Genomic DNA, 26,196 nt, shown 5'->3' with positions numbered 1-26,196 from the left:
GATACTACTGCTCCGAAGGGGGTGCAGTCAGATGAGGGGGGCATAAGCCTACCTATCACTGATACTACTACTGCTGCTCCAGAGGGGTGCAGTCTGGTGAGGGGTGCATAATCCTACCTATCACTGATACTGCTGCTCCGGAGGGGGTGCAGTCAGATGAGGGGGGCATAAGCCTACCTATCACTGATACTACTACTGCTGCTCCAGAGGGGTGCAGTCTGGTGAGGGGTGCATAATCCTACCTATCACTGATACTACTGCTCCGGAGGGGGTGCAGTCAGATGAGGGGGGCATAAGCCTACCTATCACTGATACTACTACTGCTGCTCCAGAGGGGTGCAGTCTGGTGAGGGGTGCATAATCCTACCTATCACTGATACTGCTGCTCCGGAGGGGGTGCAGTCAGATGAGGGGGGCATAAGCCTACCTATCACTGATACTACTACTGCAGCTCCGGAGGGGTGCAGTCTGGTGAGGGGTGCATAATCCTACCTATCACTGATACTGCTGCTCCGGAGGGGGTGCAGTCAGATGAGGGGGGCATAAGCCTACCTATCACTGATACTACTACTGCAGCTCCGGAGGGGGTGCAGTCTGGTGAGGGGGGCATAAGCCTACCTATCACTGATACTACTGCTGCTGCTCCGGAGGGGGTGCAGTCTGGTGAGGGGGTATTATCCTACCTATCACTGATACTGCTGCTCTGGAGGGGGCGCAGTCTGGTGAGGGGGTATTATCCTACCTATCACTGGTACTACTGCTCCGGAGGGGGTGCAGTCAGATGAGGGGTGCATAATCCTACCTATCACTGATACTGCTGCTGCTGCTCCGGAGGGGGTGCAGTCTGGTGAGGGGGTATTATCCTACCTATCACTGATACTACTGCTGCTGCTCCGGAGGGGGTGCAGTCAGATGAGGGGGGCATAAGCCTACCTATCACTGATACTACTGCTGCTGCTCCGGAGGGGGTGCAGTCAGATGAGGGGGTATTATCCTACCTATTACTGATACTACTGCTGCTGCTCCGGAGGGGGTGCAGTCAGATGAGGGGGGCATAAGCCTACCTATCACTGATACTACTGCTGCTGCTCCGGAGGGGGTGCAGTCCGATGAGGGGGGCATAAGCCTACCTATCACTGATACTACTGCTGCTTCGGAGGAGGTGCAGTCTGGTGAGGGGGGGCATAATCCTACCTATCCCTGATACTGCTGCTGCTCCGGAGGAGGTGCAGTCTGGTGAGGGGGTATTATCCTACCTGTCACTGATACTACTGCTGCTGCTCTGGAGGAGGTGCAGTCTGGTGAGGGGGTATTATCCTACCTGTCACTGATACTACTGCTGCTGCTCCGGAGGGGGTGCAGTCAGATGAGGGGGGAATAAGCCTACCTATCACTGATACTACTGCTGCTCCGGATGGGGTGCAGTCTGGTGAGGGGGGCATAAGCCTACCTATCACTGATACTACTGCTGCTCCGGAGGGGGTGCAGTCCGATGAGGGGTGCATAATCCTACCTATCACTGATACTGCTGCTGCTGTCTGGTGCAGTCTGGTGAGGGGGGCATAATCCTACCTATCCCTGATACTACTGCTGCTCCGGAGGGGGTGCAGTCTGGTGAGGGGGGCATTTTCCCACTTGTGTCTGTGTCTGCTGCTTATATTTTTGAGTCGGTACAATAGTTGAGAAGAAGTTTGCACTCTGGAGGTCCCAGTTGTGCAGGAGATCCGTGAGGCTGGGGTGCTGATCAGCTGAGTCAGGATTCTCACATCACAGATGATAGGAGTTGTAGTAGACGTAGGAGTAAGACAAATCAATGGATAATGTGTTTCTAAGGGAATCCTAAATAGATCTGATGATCTCATTTGATGAAACACGTCATCCATTGAATAAAGTCTTACTGTTATATCTACTACAACACCTATCATCTTTGATGTGAGAATCCTCAGCTGATCAGAGCCTAAGCCTCACGGATCTCCTGCACAACTGGACCTCCAAAGTGTGAACTTCTCATCACATACATACAGTATACATATATACACAAATAGACATACTGCAGACATACACACTGTATACATATATACACAAATAGACATACTGCAGACATACATACAGTGTATATATATATATATACACAAATAGACATACTGCAGACATACATACTGTATACATATATACACAAATAGATATACTGCAGACATACACACTGTATACATATATACTCAAATAGACATACTGCAGACATACATACTGTATACATATATGCTCAAATAGACATACTGCAGACATACATACTGTATACATATATACACAAATAGACATACTGCAGACATACATACTGTATACATATATACACAAATAGACATACTGCAGACATACATACTGTATACATATATACACAAATAGACATACTGCAGACATACATACTGTATACATATATACACAAATAGACATACTGCAGACATACATACTGTATACATATATACACAAATAGACATACTGCAGACATACATACTGTATACATATATACACAAATAGACATACTGCAGACATACACAAACATGCAGACACAACACACCTTACATATATACATCTAATTATACTAACACACACACACACACACACACACACACACACACACAGACTCACCAACATAGATACACAGATACAAAAGCATGCAGATTACACATATAAACCATCTATAGAACTACATTACATAATATATACACTATATACATGATAGAAAACACACACACATATATCACTCACATGCATAAACACATGACACATGTACAGACACACACTAATGACAAAGATAGACAAGAATATACACAAACACTCACATGTTCAGCAGGGCAGGAGGCTTCAGACTTCTTGTCTCCATCTTCTCTTCTCCCAGCCAGGCCAGGCAGCTTGCAGCCTCTCCCCCTTGTCCTGTGCACGGACTGCACACATAGCAACAGGAGAGTCACCTGATTGCAGAGGGGAGGGGAGACAGAGGGGCCCTGCTGCTGCTCTTGGCATCTTGTGACAGGCAGGAAGAGGGCAGCGCTGGGGATGGGAGCAGATTTAAAGAGTCACTGTCGTATTTTTTTTTTTTGGCAGAAATCAATAGTCCAGGCGATTTTAAGAAACTTTGTAATTGGGTTTATTAGCCAAATCTGCCATTATCTGCATGTAAAAAGCCTTTTCCCAGGTCCCCCCCTCCTTCCTCTTTTTCATCCACTCTGAAAAATCTGAAAATTGTGACTTGTTGCAGGAGTCGTACCCTGTCTGCTCTAGGGAGAGGGGAGGGGGGAGGAGGAAGGAGGGAGTTAGCCGGCAGCAGAAAGCAGATAACAGAGGATTACAGGCACGGAGCTGGGTGACAGCTGTAATCTGAGCTCAGAGAGGTCACTAGGGACTGTCACAGGAGATATCCCGTGAGGGATTTGTAGATTAACTCTTTGTTGTCCTGTTTTGGTCTTTTCTTTAGCTCTCTCCATAGGAGAACAATGAAGACAGGGGGGAGAGCTTCAAACTGCTTTTTCATGATAAAAATGCATTTTTCGGATAATAAACCCAATTACAAAGTTTCTTAAAATCGCCTGGACTATTGATTTCTGCAAAAAAAAAATTCACGACAGTGACACTTTAAGGGAGTCAGGTGAGCAGGGGGAGGGGAGGGCCCATGATTGCAGAAAGAACAGGCCCTGATACGGTGCTTAACTCACCTAGCAGTGTGGGAGCTCCCGATATAAGGCAGCTTCCAAATGGGAGGCCCCTCTCTGGCTTAGGGGAAGGGCCCTGCAAGAGGGTGAGGGGGGGGGGTGAGGGGGGGGGGTGAGGCCCACCGGGGATCCCCCAGCTCCCCGGTGGCCCAGTCCGACCCTGATGGAGCCCTTAGCCTGTCCAGTCTAAGTGTAGACTGGTTTCCTGTCAATAGTTTCCTGTCTTGCGCAGTCAAAATGGCACAACGTGTTGTTTACCATATATTATTTTTTATTAAGGGTCTCGTTCTTATGTGTGTATTGTGGCTACGATGTAGGTTCATGGTGCTCTCCCACTAGGTATGCTGCCAGCATTCCTTTCCTTCTTCTAGAAGCAGATACAAGGCTGAAGCCATTTTAAGGATTACAGTGTTTTTACCCAAAGTAATAACCCCTTAATGGCCACCTTCACAGAATCATTCTGGAACATTTGCATTATGGTACTTATTCTGCCCCAATATGTGGATATTCTGAGAGAGAATAAAGGGAACTCTAGGGGCACAATAACAACAACAACAACAACAACATATTATTATTATTATTATTATTATTATTATTATTATTATTATTATTATTATTATTTCAATAGACTACCTGTGTTTCTCATGATCTAAGATCTATGCTTTTCACATTGGTGGTAGGGATCAAAGTAAAAAGTAACACAAAAACTCATTTGTTGCAGGACTCCTGATTGGAGGAGCAGTCAGCTTGTCTCAAGTTAAGCAGATCTTACTGGAGAATGTCTCTAAATTATCACAAGACAAAACAAAGATATTTCAGACATTACTACAACAGCTAAGCACGTTGGCTGGAGAGCAGATCAGAAGCATGGCAGTATGTATAATGACAGTTGTGTGTGTGTATATATATATATATATATATATATATATATATATATATATATATAATTTTTCTACACATTGTTAAGGAGAGTGCAATAAATTTAACCCCAGTCGAGACAATAATTCCGCCTGCCTGCCTGATATCCGCTCAAAGAAATGACATGTCCGCCTATTTTGTGAACATACCCATATGCATAATGCTGTATATGTATGGCCCAGTACAAAGTGCCTAATGCATACTGCTATCCATGTACAGAAATCTGCATAACTGACCTCAGCTGCTGTGTCTGTGCTATCCTCTAAATATCTCACAGTATAATTTGCCTGGAAAACCCCTTTAAGGGGTTGATAGTTACAGGTGTGTGTGTGAAAATAAAGTTTTAAATGTCCGGAGTCAAATGCAAATTACCCTCAACTAGTCATGTGGGCGTTCCTCAACACTGAACGAGTCAAGGATGATGCGCCTGAGTTGGCTGTAATCCTGTGTCTCTGGGAGTGTCATTGACCAACCCTCCCAGAGAGGTGGGCTTACAGGCAACAGCTTATAGTGTGCTATTGGTTACTAGTTTGGAGCTAAGGAACGCCCACATGACAAGCTGAGGGTAATTTACATACAGGACATTTACAAGCATTGTTTCGGGAGGGGGGAGGAGATGATATGTGCAAAGCTCATAGGTGTCAGTTACATGTTTGGAAACATGAAAGCAGGCTTTACTACACCTCATGTATAGCTTCCTGGGCATTTTGGGAGTGAATAGTTCACTGTTTAATACCCACAACCTGAGTTCCCATAACAAACCTTTTTTTTGTTTTTTCTACTAAATTTTAACATACAAAGAAAAATATAAAACTGAACCTGAGTTTTATTTTTTTTTTTTTAACTGCATGTATCACAACAGAGATTATGAACATAATGGTAACATTAGAAGTCTCTTATATGAAGTGGAAAAAAATTTAATATTGTGAATGTTTAGTCTTTAGGAGGACACGTCATCACCAAAGGTGCAACCAGTGACCTAAATCCTGTCCTTGCTGCAGGGGGCGCCATATTAAACCTGGCATCTAAAGGTAACTGTAGTACTGGATGATGAAGAAAAAATTCTTGACTTTGCATTGTGTGGCTTTGCCTGTACAAACTGAGAAGTAGAAAAATAAACATGCGCCTGTCTATAGAAACTATTCTTTACCATGTGACCTCAGTTTGATTACTGAACTGTGTACCATGCATATGAATAGAATCTTCTTAAAGGATTACTTCTGCCTAGTAAGGAGCCTACAGATGAAATGACAATGACCTAGCACTTTTATGGTTTTGAAATTGGTCTTTTATTTTCATTTAATATAATTTAATAGTCATCCTCACAATGGTTTCACCGCTATCATTATATATAGTGCTGCCTAAAAATAAGAACAAACATGGCTTTCATCTATAGTAATTTTTATATCTAGTTCTAGTTCTGCAATACATATCAAATAAGAAATCTCTCTAGTTAGATACAGTTCCCAGACTTTTCAGATTCTAACATTATGTTTATTTCTTTTCCCCCATTTATAGGAAGCACACGGACAATTCCATTGAATGATGCATATTTCACAGGTGCATCTGCACTAAAACCTGGAGAAGTCTTACTCTCTGTTCTTATCCCTTATTCTAAAAAGGTTGGTTTTTAAATGCCGATTTAGTGAGAAAAAATAGATTGGTGACCTCTGGAAAGGTTGCCTCACAAATGGAGTATGGAAATATAAGTGTTAGGATAGACAGGATGATACAAGGACAGGTGAGCCCTGAGGCTGGCACCCGCCCCGCTGTCCCTGACTACTTGCTTTAGAAGCCCTAAACAGCAATACAACACTGGACGGCAAACCCTGATCGCAACTAGGTGCAACACAGAACAAAACAAGACAAACATACACAAAACGGAAATGTCAGAGGTCCGGGACAGAATCCAAGAGGGTAGTCGAATAGTCAAGAGCCAGAAGTCAGATAACCAGAAAAACAATGCAGGAAACAATGCTAGGTCAAGATAGGGGAAGATATTTATGGCACCTGGAGTCCCAAGTCCGGCCCAGGTGCTGACAGCTGACTGGTGTCAATCAACACATATGGCAAACACCTTATGCCGATCGGCCGAGGGAGGTGAAACTCCGCCCATGGCTACATCAAAGGAAAGCGCTGCAGCGCTATATAGAAGCAGGATGGCTGCTAGGGATGCTGTCGGCACACCCCCAGCAACAGAGTGGTTACCAGGGACGCCTTTGGCATCTCCACAAGCCCGGCTGAGCACTCCAGCAGAGCCAGGAGCCAAGCGTGCAACTAACATTAAGGCAACATTTATATTGTGTGTGTGGTGTCAGATGCCATTAGTTGTATGACTGATACCACTGGCGCCCAACAGTTGCCACTCACTTATAAAGGGACACTTTAGTAACTAGTAATCCCCTACTAGTGCTGTCTAATGTATGAACAGTATGTATGCGTGTGTAATATATATATATATATATATATATATATATATATACATATATATATACATATACATTTGTATTTCTTTAAGATGTTCACTGTAGTGTATACAATGATTTTCTTCTCTGTGTAGTGTATACAATGATTCTCTGAATGTTCTTCTTGTTCCTTGTAATTGTACCCAGGAGCAGATTGTATCAGCATTCAGACAAGCCCAGAGGGAAGAAAATGCTTTTGCTATTGTCAACGCTGGAATGCAAGTCCAATTTAATAAGGACTCAGATGTGATCAAAGACATTGCCATTTACTATGGTGGTATTGGCCCCTCTACTGTATCTGCAAAGAAAACTTCCCAGGCTCTTATAGGCAGGTATGAACTAGACACTATAAATATATCTATCTTTTAAGAGGGTAGATTATGTAGTGACAGCTAGTTTTAATCTAAACTACTCTTTGGTGTCTTCCTTTGTGTTTTACTGTAAGGGCTCGGCCACACTAGCATTTTTCTTTGTTTCTAACGGATCCGTCTATATTAATTATACGGATGAGCATAAACTGATGAGCAGACTGATGCAAACGGATTGCAAAATGTTCATCTTTTTTTAATGGTCTGTTTGTGTTTTGGCTTAAAGGGGTAGAATTTGGCTTAAAGGGGTAGAATTATTCACAGACTAACACACATTACAAAGTTATACAACTTTGTAATGTATGTTATGTCTGTGAATGGCCCCCTTCCCAGTGTCCCACCACCCCCACCTGTGTACCCGGAAGTGTGGTGCGCTATACTCTCCTGTCACGTGCCGACACCCGTCTCTGATCTTCAGCGAGTGACGTCTTCAGGCGACCAGCGAACAGCTCCGACTGTCCCGAATGCCGGCCGCCCTCTGCAGCGTCATCCGATGCTCAGCCGCGATTGGCTGAGCATAACTGTGCTCAGCCAATCGCGGCTGAGCACAGTTGTGACGCGGCGGAGGGGAGACGGGCGGCAGCGACTCGTCCGTCCGAAGATGACGTTTGGCATAAGATGGCGGACGGCCCTCGACACGGATCAGGTAATGTATAACGCACCAACACTTCCGGGTACACGGGTGGGGGTGGTGGGACACGGGGAACGGGGCGATTCACAGACATAACATACATTACAAGGCTGCGTTCACACTACGTATATTTCAGTCAGTATATGTATATTTCAGTCAGTATTGCAACCAAAACCAGGAGTGGATTAAAAACACAGAAAGGATCTGTTCACACAATGGTGAAATTGAGTGGATGGCCGCCATATAACAGTAAATAACTGCCATTATTTCAATATAACAGCCGTTCTAAAATACCAGCAAATATTTGCCATTAAATGGCGGCCATCCACTCAATTTCAACATTGTGTGAACAGATCCTTTCTGTGTTTTTAATCCACTCCTGGTTTTGGTTGCAATACTGATTGAAATATACTGACTGAAATATACATATACTGACTGAAATATACGTAGTGTGAATGCAGCTCAAAGTTGTATAACTTTGTAATGTGTGTTATTCTGTGAATAATTTCTGAGCGCCGCACTACCCCTTTAAAAAAACTGACTTTTGTACATCAGTTTGCATCAGTCAGCATCCGTTTTTCTATCCGTTTATTTTTCTTCTTTGGTTTCTTGCTGCTTCTGCGCATGCTCAGTGCAAAAATGGATGAAAAAAAAACGGATGTGAACGAAAATACCTTCCGTTTTAGATCCATCCTCATTGACCACAATGTAAAAAAAAAACGGAAGTGCACTTTCCGTTCGTGATCCGTTTTTTTAAGCGGAAAGAAAAATACTGCAAACACTATTTTTTCTTCCGTTCAAAAAAACGGATCTTGAACGGATTGCATGCAAACAGAGCACAATTAGGGCAAACGGAGCACACTAAAATAGCATGGGAATCTATAGGGATTTTAACGGATCCGACAGTTTCCATTTTGCTTACTCTAAAACGGAAAAGGTCGACGGAATGGTGCCGGATGGTCAAACGCTAATGTGAACGTAGCCTTAGACTTATTTATCCTCTCTTTTAGACCTCACTGATTTTATTGTGTAGCGAGTATTAAAAAAAAACTCTGAGGGAAAATTGATGATATATTTAGGAAAAGTTAGTTGTCCTCAGTTGATATCAATATATGGTCTTACCCAAAGGCAACTTACTAATTTTAGTTTCTGGGCACTGATTTGGGAGTTTTACAGGAATCTTTGTTAACAATTTTTTCTAAAACAAATTTAAAGAAATGTAAAAAATAAAAATGTAAAACAGATTCACTTAAGGGTTATGTTAAACTTCAGGAAAAACAAAATACAAGCTAAAGTGAGTGAGTTTCACTTATATAGGTTAGACAAGAATAGTGGTTTAATGTAATATATTAAATCATGTAACCATTATGACTTCCTATGACCTGTATTGTACTTGGCAGGCACTGGGATGATGCAATGTTCTCTGAAGCCAGCAGGCAGGTCCTAAATGAAATATCTATTCCTGCATCTGCTCCAGAGGGAAGAGTAGAATATAGGAGATCTCTGACCGTCAGTTTTCTCTTCAAATTCTACCTTCAAGTTCAGCAGGATCTGGATAATCCTGTAAGTTGAATTGTAATTATAGGCTATGTTTCCGCGCTGTATATACAACGGCCATTCCCTATAAACGACCGCTGTTTAACGCTACAAACATGGTCATTAATTCTGGCCGTAGGTAGCGTTAAACAACGGCCGTTCACAGGGAACAGCAGTTGTTTTACAGCTATGGCTATTTTCCCACACTGTATAAAGTCAAACTCCATTAAATGTATATAATGCACAACAACAGTGATTTCAGTTTCTTCTATTGAAAAGGCCACTCATAGATTGAAAATAGTAATGGGGGAGGAAAGGCTTCAGGGAGGTCTGCTCTTATATCGTTTATTAAAGATTATGGAGGCCATCTTTTTCTAGAAGCCCGATTGGTTGGCCAGCCCTATTACGGCCACATATACGTCCATAAACTAGCGCCGATCTGAGATATTGGCACTTGTTTGCAGTGTCTTTATATGGCACGATTGTGCGGCCAGGCTGCACAAGCAATTACTGTATTGTTCATGCGGTAAATGCATTATTAGCAGCAGGTCTCCTGTTTAGACAAAGACTGACTGACTATATCTAATCTTAGCATATGTTCACACTAAGTAATTCAGGCGGAATTCCATGACGGACACACTGCGCGCTCTCCCATAGACGGGCTATGACACACTGAGACAGAAGGAATTCCGCCTGAATTACTCAGTGTGAACAAACCCTTAAAGAGGAATTCTGACCTCTGGGATTCAGCTCGGGCACTGCCATGTCCTGCTCTGTCTTCCTGGTTTGGAGAGGAGGATGGGACGCAGCGATGATGAGCTGAATCAGCTCTGCATTAGTATGTCTCTCAGAGATTACACACATCTTCAGTGTCAATCCACAAGCCCTCCAGACAAGTGGGACCTCAGAGGGAAACGTAAAAGAGTTAGAAACATACCAGCTCCCAAGGATCCTGCCCACCACTCACAGAGCGAAAAGTGGTGGTTGGTAATAGGGATGGGTTCGTACGAACCCGAACTCTCGGTAATGATTCCCGCTGTCTGCCCGCTCCGTGCAGCGGGCAGATCCAGCGGGAGGACCGCCTGGAAAACTGGGATACAGCCATAGCCATAGGCTGTATCCCAGTTTTCCAGGTGGTCCTCCCGCTGTATCCACCCGCTCCACGGAGCGGGCAGACAGCGGGAATCTGATGCCGAGCGTTCGGGTTCATACGAACCCGAACCTCGGAGGGTTCGGACCATCCCTAGTTGGTAACCTAAGCAATGAGCTGTCAAGATGGACAAAATGCTAAACATTGCATAATCAATCACCTTTGAAAGGTTTAGGTAATAAGAATACCCATTTAGCTTTTGAAATGTCTGTTCAATATGTAAAAAATTTATTTAGATGAAGGTAAAGCGGACCTGTTAGCAGGGAAACGGGTGTAAAAAGGTACATGTTAGAAAGGGCTGGCCGTTGTGAAAAAAATAACATATTTTAAAAAAAATCTTCGTAGCCTTTTTCAGTGCTGAGTTATAAGCCATTTTGTTATTAAGTAAAGGAGGTTAAAAAGCCCAGGGGGTGTTCACCAGTGCAGCCAAAGCCCTGGTAAGTCAAGTCTATATTCTCTTTATCTAGTGGCTGTCAGTAAAATGGAGTACAAGGAGGCAAGCAGATATAGAGGTGGTGAAAGAGAGGACATAGGCTGGACTAACCTGGGCTTATACAATGCTGGGGAACGTCCCATGGTTTTCTGAGCCTCATTTATATATTAAAAAACATTGGTATACCCCTGCACAAGAAAGGACTATGAAGATAAAATGTCTGGAGTCAAATTGACTAGTCCTATCCAACCATGAGCTTATTCACACCTTTCCTGCTGACAGGTCCTTTTTTTAAGTCTTCTGCTATTTGACAGAGCTGCCACTAGATGTCAGTGTTGCGTTAAAACTGCTGTATCTGGTGGTTTTTATTTCTAGGTCCTGTGTAGTCCTGGTGTTGATCATACACATCATTTTTACTTTTATTCATAGAAAGTTGACCTGCTAGTTGTTAGAAATGTTGTCAACAGCTCCACTACCTGTAAAGGTGGAGTCTCGAGTTACACCATGCAGGTTTGTGAAGGGTTCAAGTATTGCATATCCCATACCCACAACAGGTTGCATTTCCTTAAAAAAAAAAAAAAAAAAATCAACATTGATGGATGCACTTGTTCTCATGTATTTTTGAAAGAAAAGTTTTGTTCTAATGCTATTCAGTTCTATATAGTTTGCAGATAAAGGCCATGTTTACACAACGTATGTTTTACTTAAATCACGGCCGTTGTTGAAATTTATACAAAACGTACGTTGCATTTGAATAAATGGAATCCCTGCTGGAGCTCAGGCCTCAATTCTATCTGGCCGATGAAAAACTGTTATGGGATTCCGCTCCGGCCGCACGCTCCATTGTGAGCAGCGGTGAATTGGGATGCAGGCACACACAGATGCGCCCGCATCCCAATTCAGAAATGAAGATCATCCGGTATGATCTTCTCTGACACCGGCTGTTCTGTGACCCGGCCGGATCATAGAATGGCCGGTGTCTTACACCATGTGGAGATGGCCAAAGTCTGTTTGCATGTGTAGTCTGTATTAGTAGTCACTCTTGAGATTTGATTTCTATGAAATGTTTGTAGGTCACATCATCAACCACAACTTCTGAACATCTCAGCGCTATCAAAGGTTTTGAGACAACAGCACCAAAAACCTTACAGGTTTTCCAGGTAATATTTTAGTGTGATTTTTTTTTTTTATATAATAGAAATCCATATCTGCATACATATTCGGGGGTTTTCTGGGTAAAATGTGCAGATGGGTTATCCACAGGGGGACAGACAGCTGGCACCAGTGTCGATCAGCTGTTCAGTGCCAGACTACACAGTGGACAGAGTTTCTCCCTTCATTGTGTAGAGGTGGCAGACTGTAATTGCAGCTCAGTTGCTGTTGAAGTGAATAGGAGCTGAGCTGCAGTTACAGGTTGTCACTGCTAGACTGTGAATGGGCGCCAATCAGTCTGTTTTGCTCAGAAAGCCCCTTTTAAAGTAAACTCTTAATCTTGAGATTTTAGTACATGTTACTGATTATTCCAGTGAAGCCACTGTTGCACATTTCTGTGTGTTACATAGGAGGCTAACCCCAGCCAGCCATTGAAAGATCCTGTGGGACGTCCTGTAGTGCACCAGTCTGGTATTAAGCAGGCCACCGGGGAAGCTGTATATGTGGATGACATGCCACCTGTGGATCAAGAACTTTTTATAGCCTTTGCTACCAGCACAAAAGCCTATGCAAAGATTGTGTAAGTGAATTATACATAAAGTGTATGGCATTGTACTGTTTTTGGGACCTGGCATTACCTTGAATGTATATCTTACCACCTGCACGGGGTGACCTTTACACCTTAAGGCTGCGTTCACACTACGTATATTTCAGTCAGTATATGTATATTTCAGTCAGTATATTTCAGTCAGTATTGCAACCAAAACCAGGAGTGGATTAAAAACACAGAAAGGCTCTGTTCACACAATGTTGAAATTGAGTGGATGGCCGCCATATAACAGTAAATAACTGCCATTATTTCAATATAACAGCCATTGTTCTAAAATAACAGCAAATATTGCCATTAAATGGCGGCCATCCACTCAATTTCAACATTGTGTGAACAGATCCTTTCTGTGTTTTTAATCCACTCCTGGTTTTGGTTGCAATACTGACTGAAATATACTGACTGAAATATACATATACTGACTGAAATATACGTAGTGTGAACGCAGCCTTAAGGGGCTTTACAGCAGTAGAAATACATGGCTCCTTTGTTCCAGATAAAGCCCCTCTTCTGTCCTCAGTTTGGGTGTGGGTTTTGCTGCTCAGTTCCATTGACGTGAAGGGGGTTGGATTGTAATACCACACACAACCTGAAGACAGCAGTGTTGCTGTTTGTGCAACAAAGTAGCTGTTTTTTGTAATATTGCATATAACCCCTTTAAAGTTTCAAGGTATGTTAATAGCGAACCAAATTGTAACATGAACCTCCTGGGCTGCAGTGCAATATATATATAACGGTTCCCAAATAAAATTGACCTCCTTCTACAGGAGAGAGAATTTTTCAGGCTCTAATTGTGACCATTTTTTCTTAATTATTTCTCATTATTCTCATTTTTTCTCATTATTTCTTATCCCCTCCTTGTGGGTAACTAGAGGTGGTAACTAGAGTGTAACTGACTGTTGGGGCAGCCCTGCATTTATTCTCTATGGGGTTCCTGCTTAGACTGGTGCCTTCTCATATATTCAGTTTAGTTTATTTATTTAGGTTTTTTTTTTTTTTTTTTCAAACATAATGTTTATTATAATTTCCAAAATACAAAGCATACTGTGCATAGAAAAGGCGTAGGAAAACCCCTCTGCTACATCGAACAATCCCCCAAAGTATTTCTTCCCAAGGGTTGCATTTCTGCAGTTTTTGAAGCCAAAGACAGAAATGGAGAACATGTAGAAAGGAAAGACTGAGAGAGGAATTTAGCAATGTTTCCCCAGAAAAGGGTTGTAAACAAAATTCCCAATTTAAAGCTCAATTCTCTCACGTTTTGTGCAAATATGAGCTTGTTTAAAAGTTGGAAACAATTTTTTTTAGAGGTGTTTTTGTAAACCCATTTGCATTCAAAGGCTCGGTTCACACGTTGTAAGAGTGCGGCTGTATTTGCGGCTGTAATTGTGCGGCGGTATTTTTGGTGGTTCGTGTGTATGCTTGGAAGTATAGGATATGCGGCTGCACAGTGCACACTATGTATGAATCTACGGCCCTATCGTAAACGGACCCGTAAAAAATGAACAAGACCATTGTTTGCGGCTGAATATGCGGCCGTGGATTGACAGGCGGTCCGTACGGAGTACTTCAAAAATAGCCGGCAATGATGCCGAATGCCGATGCCTCTAATAGTTAATATATTAAATTAATCAAACACATTTTCTTTGTAATCAAGACACTTTCGTTGATCAATAATTTATTTCTAACAAATCCATCATTTTGCAATTAAATATACTGTTAAAAAAAATAGATATATAAATAAATGTATATTTATCTATATATTTATTTTTTGACAGTATATTGAATTGCACAATGATGGATTCGTTAGAAATAAATTATTGACCAACGAAACTGAATTTATTTCAACGAAAATGTGTTTTTTTAATTAAATATTAATTAGTACTGGAAGCTCTATAAGCCGTTAATTCATATGCCGGCAATAGAGCATTCTGTACTAATCATCACTTTACTTTAATGAAAACATCAAATGTTTCTTCTAATTATGTTATCACAATAGCATTATTAGAAGAAATATTTAGAATTATATGTGCGCTCAGCTGATTGGCTGTTCGGCTGAGCGCACATATAATGAGCCGATCCGCAGTACAGTGACTTCATTGTGCTGCGGACCAGCGAAGAGGACACATCGGGGTGAGTATAGAGCTCTCCCCACCCCCTCCCCGGCACTGCACCCCTCCCAGCAAGGAAGGGGGGTCACTTAACCCCTTCCTTGCTGGGATGGGTGCAGTCTGACATCAGTCTGGCCCCCAGGGGGTTAAGGGGGATGCAATACATCCTCCCTTAACCCCTTGGGGGCCAGACTGTAAGCAGCGATCTGTAAAGATGCTGCATACTGTAAGGAGCACAACACCGCTCACAATGATGGGTGTTGTGCTCCTGTTTGTGTGTTTTTGTGTGTTTCTCCCTTTTTGTTTTTCAGATATCGGTATCCTGGGGATTACGTCGGATTCCATGGACTACGTCGATGACCAGCGTTTTTTTAATGTTTTTTTTAATAAAATGGTCAATGAGGGGTGTGGGGGGTGTTTTTATTTGAATAAAAAAATTTGTAAACTTGTGTCTTGTCTTTATTTCTTTACTTTATAGACTTAGTAGTGGAAGCCGTCTAATAGACGGAATCCATTACTAAGTTGGGGCCTAGTGTTAGCCGGTATAAAATGGCTAACACTAACCCCCTATTATTACCCCAGTACCCAATGCCACCAGGGGTACTGGGAAGAGCCGGGGGCCAGTGGTTCCGGAGCGTCAAAATTGGCGCTCCTGGACCGGGCGGCAGCAGGCTGGTAAGATTTAGGCTGGGGAGGGCCTAAACCAATGGCTCTTCCCACCCTGGTGTAACCAGGCTGCTGTCGCTTGGTTTTTAACCCGGCTGGTTATAAAAATAGGGGGGACCCTATGCGTTTTTTTTTTTTAAATAAATAAATAATTAAAAAAAAATGCATAGGGGTCCCCCCTATTTTTATAACCAGCCGGGTTAAAAACCAAACGACAGCAGCCTGGTAACACCAGGGTGGGAAGAGCCATTGGTTTAGGCCCTCCCCAGCCTAAATCTTACCAGCCTGCTGCCGCCCGGTCCAGGAGCGCCAATTTTGACGCTCCGGGACCACTGGCACCCGGCTCTTCCCAGTACCCCTGGTGGCATTGGGTACTGGGGTAATAATAGGGGGTTAGTGTTAGCCATTTTATACCGGCTAACACTAGGCCCCGACTTAGTAATGGATTCCGTCTATTAGACGGCTTCCACTACTAAGTCTATAAAGTAAAGAAATAAAGACAAGACACAAGTTTACAAATTTTTTTATTCAAATAAAAACACCCCCACACCCCTCATTGACCATTTTATTAAAAAAAACATTAAAAAAACGCTGGTCATCGACGTAGTCCATGGAATCCGACGTAATCCCCAGGATACCGACATCTGAAAAACAAAAAGGGAGAAACACACAAAAAACACACAAACAGGAGCACAACACCCATCATTGTGAGCGGTGTTGTGCTCCTTCCAGTATGCAGCATCTTTACAGATCGCTGCTTACAGTCTGGCCCCCAAGGGGTTAAGGGAGGATGTATTGCATCCCCCTTAACCCCCTGGGGGCCAGACTGATGTCAGACTGCACCCATCCCAGCAAGGAAGGGGTTAAGTGACCCCCCCTTCCTTGCTGGGAGGGGTGCAGTGCTGGGGAGGGGGTGGGGAGAGCTCTATACTCACCCCGATGTGTCCTCTTCGCTGGTCCGCAGCACAATGAAGTGACTGTACTGCGGACCGGCTCTTTATATGTGCGCTCAGCCGAACAGCCAATCAGCTGAGCGCACATATAATTCTAAATGTTTCTTCTAATAATGCTATTGTGATAACATAATTAGAAGAAACATTTGATGTTTTCATTAAAGTTAAGTGATGATTAGTACAGAATGCTCTATTGCCGGCATATGAATTACCGGCTTATGGAGTTTCCTGTACTAATTAATATTTAATTAAGAAAACACATTTTCGTTTAAATAAATTCAGTTTCATACCTCTGCCCCTGACCAAGACACCACAGGTATGGGGGCAAGGGAGGAGGTGGGGGTAATTAACCTTACGGATCTCTCTTTGTCTAAAGATTGCCTAGCAGTACTTTCCAAGGGCTTGAACTATTGTATAGCATCTGACTTTGATTATACAGAATTTGTTGTGGATTTACATGAGGGAATTAGGAAATTGAATTTAAAGAAATTTTTCCATGGTAAACCACAGGGGGCAAGCTCAGAAGGCTTGATAGCCGAGAGGCCCATGAGGGTTAGCCCCCTAGGGTTTAGCATGAGTCCACATTTTGATGACATGGACAGAGAAGTACTGATAACTCTCATGGAATTACAGGGGGTGTCATTCACAGAGGAAACTAACAAAGAGGAGGTTTTTAAGGGGCCGATTCAGTCCACATTTAATCCCCCCTTGTCTGCTGGCTCGTCTCTGGATCTGTTCGAACAATATGTGTTACGTGATGTTAAAAGTCTTATTTACCCCAAGGCTGAGAATAATTTATCTAAGCCTGAATGGGAAGCATTAAAATGGTTGCGATCCAGGGAAAACTTAATCATCAAGCCAGCAGACAAGGGGGGTAATATAGTGTTGTTAACTGAAACATATTATGTGGAAGAGGCTATGCGCCAACTACAGGACGGCAGCACTTATGAAAAACTAACCAAAGATCCCACGCATGACTATCTAAATAAATTAAGATCATTGTTACGCAGGGGTGTGGAACAAGGACTACTGTCTAGAAAATTTGCTGAGAAATTGGTAGTGGAATTTCCATGTAAACCCTATTGGTATTGGATCCCCAAGGTCCATAAATCTATTGAGCGCCCTCCGGGACGCCCGATAGTGGCAGGCCAGGGATCGGTGACCGAAGCAGTCTCAAAGTATCTGGACTGGGTCCTACGCCCCTTACTGCAAAATGTACCAGCGTTTTTACGGGATACAAAAGATCTATTGAAGATTTTGGATGAATTTGTGTGGGTGGAGGGACTTGCGTTGGCGAGTATTGACGTCGAGAGCCTGTACACCCGCATCCCTCAGGATGCGGGTGTACAGGCTGTTAGGCGTCAACTCATAAAAAACGGCAATACTGATGAAAAATTCTCCTCCTTCATCTGTGAGCTACTGGAGTTTGTGCTCCATCATAATGCGTTCCAGTTCGCTGACCAGTGGTACTGTCAGCGGGCTGGGACCGCGATGGGCACGCCAGTGGCACCCACGTTCGCTAATTTGTATTTGGCAGAACTGGAAGATGAAATGGTATTTAGCACTAATAACCCCTTTATATCCAAAATAGCATTGTACATGAGATATATTGATGACGTGCTGCTGGTGTGGGCCGGGACAGAGGAGGAGTTTGGCCAGTTCGTGACTTACATGAATAATAACCAGTTCAGTATGGCATTTACAGCGAATTTTGGTAAAAATGAATTAGATTTCTTGGACGTCCATTTGCAGCTGTCCGAGGGCGAGCTCTTGGTAAGCGGTTATCGGAAAGCAACTGCAACTAATTCATTACTGGAGTATAACAGCTATCACCCAGAGTCAGTTAAAAAGGCAGTCCCATATGGTCAATTTATACGGCTGCGCCGTATCAATAATATGGATGAGGTCTTTGATCAGCAGGCAGAGGACCTGAGTAAAAGGCTAGCGGATCGGGGCTATCCCAAAGCGACGATTGAAAAGGCTAGAAGGAAAGCAAGATCCCTAGATCGTGAGACTTTAATTCATGGGAGCAAACCAAGGCGGTCAAAAACTGACCGATTTGCGTTTGTATTTAAACATGGTCCCATGAATAATATAATACGTACAGCAATCAATAGAAACTGGAAGATGTTGGAGGGGGATGAGGCTCTGAAAGAACAGGTAGCGAAAAAACCTCTTTTAGCGTTTAGAAAATGTAGAACAATTAGAAATGAATTGGTAAGGGGACGGTATAGATCACGTAAAGAGGAAAGTAGTAAAATGTGGCTAGATAGGAGCAATGTGAAAGGAAATCATAAATGTGGTAGATGTAATTACTGCAACCAATTTAATGATGTGGCCCAGATAAGATTGGGAAGTGTACATTGGCAGGTTCGTGATTTTATAACCTGCCGGACTCCATATGTGGTATATGCTTTAATGTGCAGTTGTGGATTTTACTATATCGGTAAAACGATTAGACCCCTTTTTAACCGATATGCTGAACATATAAGGTCTATTCGTACAGGCAAAGGCTGTCCAAAAGTAATCGCACACATACGAGAAGTTCATGGAGGAAACACTTCTGATTTGTGCTTTATGGGGTTATGGCACGAGAAGAACTCACCGGTAGGGGGCAATAGACACGACAGATTACTGAAGAGAGAGACTGAGTTAATTATCAGAACGGATGCACTAGGACCTCTAGGGTTAAATGATCGCTCGGATCTGCATGGATACAAATCAAAGTAGAAATATATATATGCGGTGTTCCAGCAGCTTAGATGAGAAACGTACTTGTACCTTTTTGTGTTTTTAATAACATGTTTTAAATGTGTTAATGTTAATGAGCACGTAGCTTAAGAGGACAAGGTTACGAGGTGACGTCAGGGCCGAGAGGAAGCGTGTACGTCATCACGCGAAACAGGCTGTCGCCCGTTCACCATTTTCTGACCGCGTCCTGAAACCACCTGTGGAATATGAAATAAAAATCAACGATTATATGGACTGGTGAGTGCTTCATCCTTTACATCTCTGTTTGCCAGAGTAAATTCAGTTTCGTTGGTCAATAATTTAATTCTAACGAATCCATCATTGTGCAATTAAATATACTGTCAAAAAATAAATATATATATAAATATACATTTATTTATATATATATTTATTTTAACAGTATATTTAATTGCAAAATGATGGAATCGTTTACATTTAATTATTGAACAATAAAAGGGACTTTATTAGACAGAAAATGTGTTTTATTAATTCAATATATTAACCATGAGACACATCGGCTATAGTGCAGAGGATCGCAAACCCCGGTAATAGCGATTCATGTAAACTGTGTTCCCTGCTTTCCCAGATGCATCCAGAGGTGTTTGCATCACTTTCTTAACATTTTATTTGTTATTTTTAGTTGAACCAGATTTCCAAGTAAATGACCGTATGTTTTGAGCCGCATGTCTATTTTTTCCCACGGCCGGAGTTTCACCCGCACATTTACAGCCGCATAAAAAATACAGCCGCACAGTTACAGCGTGTGAACCCAGCCAAAGAATGCATCAAAAAACCTAAATTCAGCACAGTTTTTTCAGGCAAGTATTATGTTAGGGTATATGTACAATGAGCAATTCTCGCTGAATTTTGAGCGGATTCCATGTCGAAATGCATGCAGAATCAACCCCCAAAAAATGAGCGGTCTTGGCTCCCATAAGTTTCTATTGGTTTTCCACGCATTAGTGCACATGGCGGAATTTTCCATACGGAAATTCTATTGCAGATCTGTGTTCTGACCAAAGAATTGACTTGTCAATTCTTTTAGTGGATTCTACTAGAGGAATCCTATAGAAGTCAATGGGGCTTGCAATTTTGCTTGCATTCTGCTTGCATTCTGCCAGAGCAGAATAGGCGAGGAATTTCAAGCAGAAAACTTTCCTCATCAATTCCTCCCCTATTTTTCAATGTGCACATACCCTTAGGGTATGTTCACACTTAGCAAAACGGCCTCAGTGTCTCTATGTTAATTCTTTAAGCGGAGAGCGACAGAAACGGAGGCGCGCGAGCCATCCCATAGAGACACTGTGTGACACTGAGGCAGGCGGATTCCTCGTCAGAGAGCTCCAGCGCAGAATTCCACTTGTTTTCCTCGGTGTGAATGGGCCCTTAGGTGTCAAAATACAGGTATATGCCCTGAAACACATACAGAGCATGTCTTCTGTTTTCTAAGGAAATATACACAATGGTATGCTGGTCTTGATAAATTCCCCCTTACTGTCTACACACTGTCACAGGCATCCCAGAGGTGCCTCTTGGTGGTTACATCTGTCTCTCTTTTAGGGTCATAGATGTTTCCTATGCACTCCAAAGTCCTGGTGTGGTTGATGTAATAGGAGCAAAGGATGTTCCTGGGTCCAATGATATCTCTGGACAAGGTCCATTATTTAATGAGCAGGAGGTAAGTAATAGCTGCAATAAATGCAAAAGGTAAAGCTTGGAGATGAGTGAGTGTGCAGTTGTGTATAAAGGGCTGTCTGGGGGCCGGGGCAAAAGACTACTGTTAAAATGACAATGTGCTCCCTAATCAACCAGTTTAAGGTATGAGGCTTAAAGGGGAACTCTGGATAGGGAAAATATTTTCCATTAAAAAAAATACATTAACCCCAGGGGCATAGCTAGGATTCACAGGGCCCTATAGCAAACATTTTTAAGGGTCCCCCTCCCCTATGCACAACACAAAGCACTATATATATATATATATATATATATATATATATATATATATATATATATATATATATATATATATATATATATATATATACACTCACCGGCTACTTTATAAGGTACACCATGCTAATAACTGGTTGGACCCCCTTTTGCCTTCAGAACTGCCTCAATTCTTTGTGGCATAGATACAACAAGGTGCTGGAAGCATTCCTCAGAGATTTTGGTCCATATTGACATGATGGCATCACACAGTTTCCGCAGATTTGTCGGCTGCACATCCATGATGCGAATCTCCCGTTCCACCACATCCCAAAGATGCTCTATTGGATTGAGATCTGGTGACTGTGGAGGCCATTGGAGTACAGTGAACTCATTGTCATGTTCAAGAAACCAGTCTGAGATGATTCTAGCTTTATGACATGGCGCATTATCCTGCTGAAAGTAGCCATCAGATGTTGGGTACATTGTGGTCATAAAGGGATGGACATGGTCAGCAACAATATTCAGGTAGGCTGTGGCGTTGCAACGATGCTCAATTGGTACCAAGGGGCCCAAAGAGTGCCAAGAAAATATTCCCCACACCATGACACCACCACCACCAGCCTGAACCACTGATACAAGGCAGGATGGATCCATGCTTTCATGTTGTTGACGCCAAATTCTGACCCTACCATCCGAATGTCGCAGCAGAAATCGAGACTCATCAGACCAGGCAACGTTTTTCCAATCTTCTACTGTCCAATTTCGATGAGCTTGTGCAAATTGTAGCCTCAGTTTCCTGTTCTTAGCTGAAAGGAGTGGCCCCCGGTGTGGTCTTCTGCTGCTGTAGCCCATCTGCCTCAAAGTTCGACGTACTGTGCGTTCAGAGATGCTCTTCTGCCTACCTTTGTTGTAACGGTTGGCTATTTGAGTCACTGTTGCCTTTCTATCAGCTCGAACCAGTCTGCCCATTCTCCTCTGACCTCTGGCATCAACAAGGCATTTCCACCCACAGAACTGCCGCTCACTGGATGTTTTTTCTTTTTCGGACCATTCTCTGTAAACCCTAGAGATGGTTGTGCGTGAAAATCCCAGTAGATCAGCAGTTTCTGAAATACTCAGACCAGCCCTTCTGGCACCAACAACCATGCCACGTTCAAAGACACTCAAATCACCTTTCTTCCCCATACTGATGCTCGGTTTGAACTGCAGGAGATTGTCTTGACCATGTCTACATGCCTAAATGCCGCCATGTGATTGGCTGATTAGAAATTAGGTGGTAACGTGCAGTTGGACAGGTGTACCTAATAAAGTGGCCGGTGAGTGTAAATATCACTGCATGGTGAATGCCATTAAAAATTTAAATAATGACATAATAACTATTTTCTTTATCTCGTCTCCTCAAAAAAATGTTTATAAATCTAAACAAAACGTCCTATGTGCCACAAAATGGTCTTAATAAAAACTACTGTCAGAATATGGCAACACTTTTTCTAAGGTTATTCCATGATTACAAATTGGCATATCCAGTGGATAGATGAGAAGTGATAGGTGGGGGTCTGACCCTGATTGATCACAAACATAGGGGTCCTGAGTGCCCTTTTGAGTATGGAGTTGCATACTGGATAGCAGCTTTATTTGCGCACAATAGATCAGCAGTTTCTGAAATACTCAGACCAGCCCTTCTGGCACCAACAACCATGCCACGTTCAAAGGCACTCAAATCACCTTTCTTCCCCATACTGATGCTCGGTTTGAAATGCAGGAGATTGTCTTGACCATGTCTACATGCCTAAATGCACTGAGTTGCCGCCATGTGATTGGCTGATTAGAAATTAAGTGGCAACGTGCAGTTGGACAGGTGTACCTAATAAAGTGGCTGGTGACTGTGTGTACATATATATATATATATATATATATATATATATATATATAGAACAGAGGTCAGAGGATATCAGTGCAGTGAAGCAGAGATCTCTGTCTTCTGCTTGTTAACCCTTTTTAGTGTTGCAGCTTGTAAGTAAACATTGAGTCTCTTACACACTGCAGTACATAAGGGATTAAGCAGAAGGACACATGCTCTTACCTTCTCCCCCGGGCCCCCCTCCTGCACGGACCCCATATCAACTGCCTACCCTACCTTTATGGTAGCTACGCCACTGATTAACCCCTTGACCGAGGTCATTGGTGCCCAGATGTCAGGGTCAAATTGAAGCAATGCTAAGAGCAATAGTGCTTTTATTCTTCCACCTAAAAGGCTGGTTGGAGTGTTATTTTTTGCATCATGAGTTTTTATTGATATCTTTGGCCTCCCCCTCTTTCTGGTCAGCAAGAATTCCTTGATGAGATCCTGATCCAGGATATTAGATTCGGGTTCCCAGGATCTCTCCTCAGGACCAAAACCTCTCCAGTCCACTAGAGAGGGACGCCGCCGTGGCCCTAACACTCATACTGGTGTTTACCGTGTGGAAACAACATTGTTACATTTTCATAGATCGGACAAATCTGCATGTATGTAATGTAATGTGTATATGTAATATGTTTATTTTTTAAATATTTTTATTTGTATAATGGGAAAGGGGGTAATATAAAACTTTATTGGGGTATTTTATTAGGGCTTTTTTAAAAATATTGCATATATTGGTCCCTTAGAACTTAGCATTGCATTCGTCAGTATTATTGGTGATCTGTGTCTACCCTAAACACTGTGATCGCTGTGCATCGCAGCATTAAGGGGGTTTAAGGGGGTTTTAAGGGGTGGCGGGACATCCATAATACGTATACACTTACCGGCCACTTTATTAGGTACACCTGTCCAACTGCACGTTACCACTTAATTTCTAATCAGCCAATCACATGGCGGCAACTCAGTGCATTTAGGCATGTAGACATGGTCAAGACAATCTCCTGCAGTTCAAACCGAGCATCAGTATGGGGAAGAAAGGTGATTTGAGTGCCTTTGAACGTGGCATGGTTGTTGGTGCCAGAAGGGCTGGTCTGAGTATTTCAGAAACTGCTGATCTACTGGGATTTTCACGCACAACCATCTCTAGGGTTTACAGAGAATGGTCCGAAAAAGAAAAAACATCCAGTGAGCGGCAGTTCTGTGGGCGGAAATGCCTTGTTGATGCCAGAGGTCAGAGGAGAATGGGCAGACTGGTTCGAGCTGATAGAAAGGCAACAGTGACTCAAATAGCCAACCGTTACAACCAAGGTAGGCAGAAGAGCATCTCGGAACGCACAGTACGTCGAACTTTGAGGCAGATGGGCTACAGCAGCAGAAGACCACCCGTTACTAGCATGGTGTACCTAATAAAGTGGCCGGTGAGTGTATATACGTATAATGAACGTGAAGGGGTTAAAAGTTACATAGATATCCCTATGTAATGTAATACTGTGTCTGTGCCATTCTGCTACACTGGTAGTTGATTGACAACAAGGAAATGAAGAAAACTGGCCTCTGTGCAATTCACTCTGTCTCCTGCTCCCTCTCCACACCAGCCCCTACCCCCGTAAGAGACATAGATCATGTGACCCTCTGTCCCACATTCAGTTTGTTTGCTGAGCACAGGCTGAACATGCAGATGTGACAGTGGGCGGAGAGGGAGTAGGGTGTTGACAGAGATCCAGAAATGTGCAGAGCATGATTGAGGGGGAAGAGTTACAAGGGTGGGAAAAAAAGAACATTCTGCACTGCAAAGACTACTGGGAAATGTAGTCTGAAAGCACTACATGGGAAGAAGAACAAAAAAAAAAAATACTCCGCAGGACTTGCACTTCTCCATTATGCCAGTTTTACTTGGGCAAAATACAGTACACAGCATATGATGAATTTTAGCATTTTTCTCAATACTGCTAATGTCCGCTAGATGTCTACAGTTAGACATAAAATGCTTGCTGAATTTCCCCCATTGTCTTTATACTTTGACCTTTCTAATGGTAAGTCTTAATCTAAGGCCTGGATAAGCTGTATGCCATTTTCAGTGCTATTCATGCTGTGTGCTGCTTTCAGGTTGTCTGTGTGGGACAAATAATATGTGCAGTAGTTGCGGACACTCCTGAAAATGCAAGAAAAGCTGCGACAAAAGTGAAGATAAGCTATGAAGAACAGCAACCACTTATTCTGACAGTGGAGGTACTGTATTGTGCTGCTGTGGATACTTGGTTTATAAGCTTTATAATGCTTTTATGCATTTTAGAGTATTGTGCAAAAATGTACTATCTTTTAACACTGGTTATCTGCACTGATATCATACAGCATGACATATATATATACACACTGAGGTACCAGTAACATATACACACATACTGTACACCATTTACACGCACACATTTAGGCCATGTTCACATGGCATCTAACACCGGCCGTTCTGTGGTCACAGAACGGCCAGTGTTACTGACGATCATCCCAGGACTGCAGTACTGGCCAGATGATATTCATTTCTAGTCAACTCAGATGCGGCACACCCGTGTGCGCCCGCGTCCCAATTCACGCTCCATTGTGTGAAATGACATGTTCTGTGCAGCAGCTGTTCAATAAATATGTCAGTTTTTCGTGCGGCCGGATGGGATCCCGGATGCTCCATTGTTTGAACTGACATGTTCTGTGGAGCCGCTATTCAATAAATGTCAGTTTTTTGTGCGGCCGGATGGAATCCCAGCAGGAGCTTATACTGTGGGAATAATGCTCCGGCCAGGATTCCAGTCATTCCAATACAACGCATGTTTAGCATAAATCACAGCTGTTGTTGCAACAACGGCCGTGATTTATGTTAAACATACGTTGTGTGAACATGGCCTTATACTGGAATGTGATTACACA

At 42.8% G+C, this 26,196-nt stretch overlaps 1 protein-coding gene across 2 annotated transcripts in view; it reads left to right on the top strand.

The window, feature by feature from the left end:
* LOC138801003 (aldehyde oxidase 1-like) overlaps positions 1-26,196 on the top strand; it is a 101,430-nt gene that overhangs the window by 30,098 nt on the left and 45,136 nt on the right. For both annotated transcript variants that reach the window (XM_069983353.1, XM_069983352.1), the window contains exons 11-19: positions 4,429-4,580; positions 5,563-5,656; positions 6,144-6,247; positions 7,238-7,422; positions 9,490-9,652; positions 12,282-12,368; positions 12,771-12,940; positions 21,006-21,123; positions 25,387-25,509. In XM_069983353.1, the coding sequence (XP_069839454.1) occupies positions 4,429-4,580; positions 5,563-5,656; positions 6,144-6,247; positions 7,238-7,422; positions 9,490-9,652; positions 12,282-12,368; positions 12,771-12,940; positions 21,006-21,123; positions 25,387-25,509 (1,196 nt within the window). The remainder of the gene's footprint in view (positions 1-4,428; positions 4,581-5,562; positions 5,657-6,143; positions 6,248-7,237; positions 7,423-9,489; positions 9,653-12,281; positions 12,369-12,770; positions 12,941-21,005; positions 21,124-25,386; positions 25,510-26,196) is intronic.

Source organism: Dendropsophus ebraccatus, chromosome 9 (genome assembly GCF_027789765.1).
Source record: "Dendropsophus ebraccatus isolate aDenEbr1 chromosome 9, aDenEbr1.pat, whole genome shotgun sequence".
In the NCBI taxonomy this organism is placed as follows: Eukaryota; Metazoa; Chordata; class Amphibia; order Anura; family Hylidae; genus Dendropsophus; species Dendropsophus ebraccatus.
This window is presented reverse-complemented; position numbering and strand designations above follow the sequence as displayed.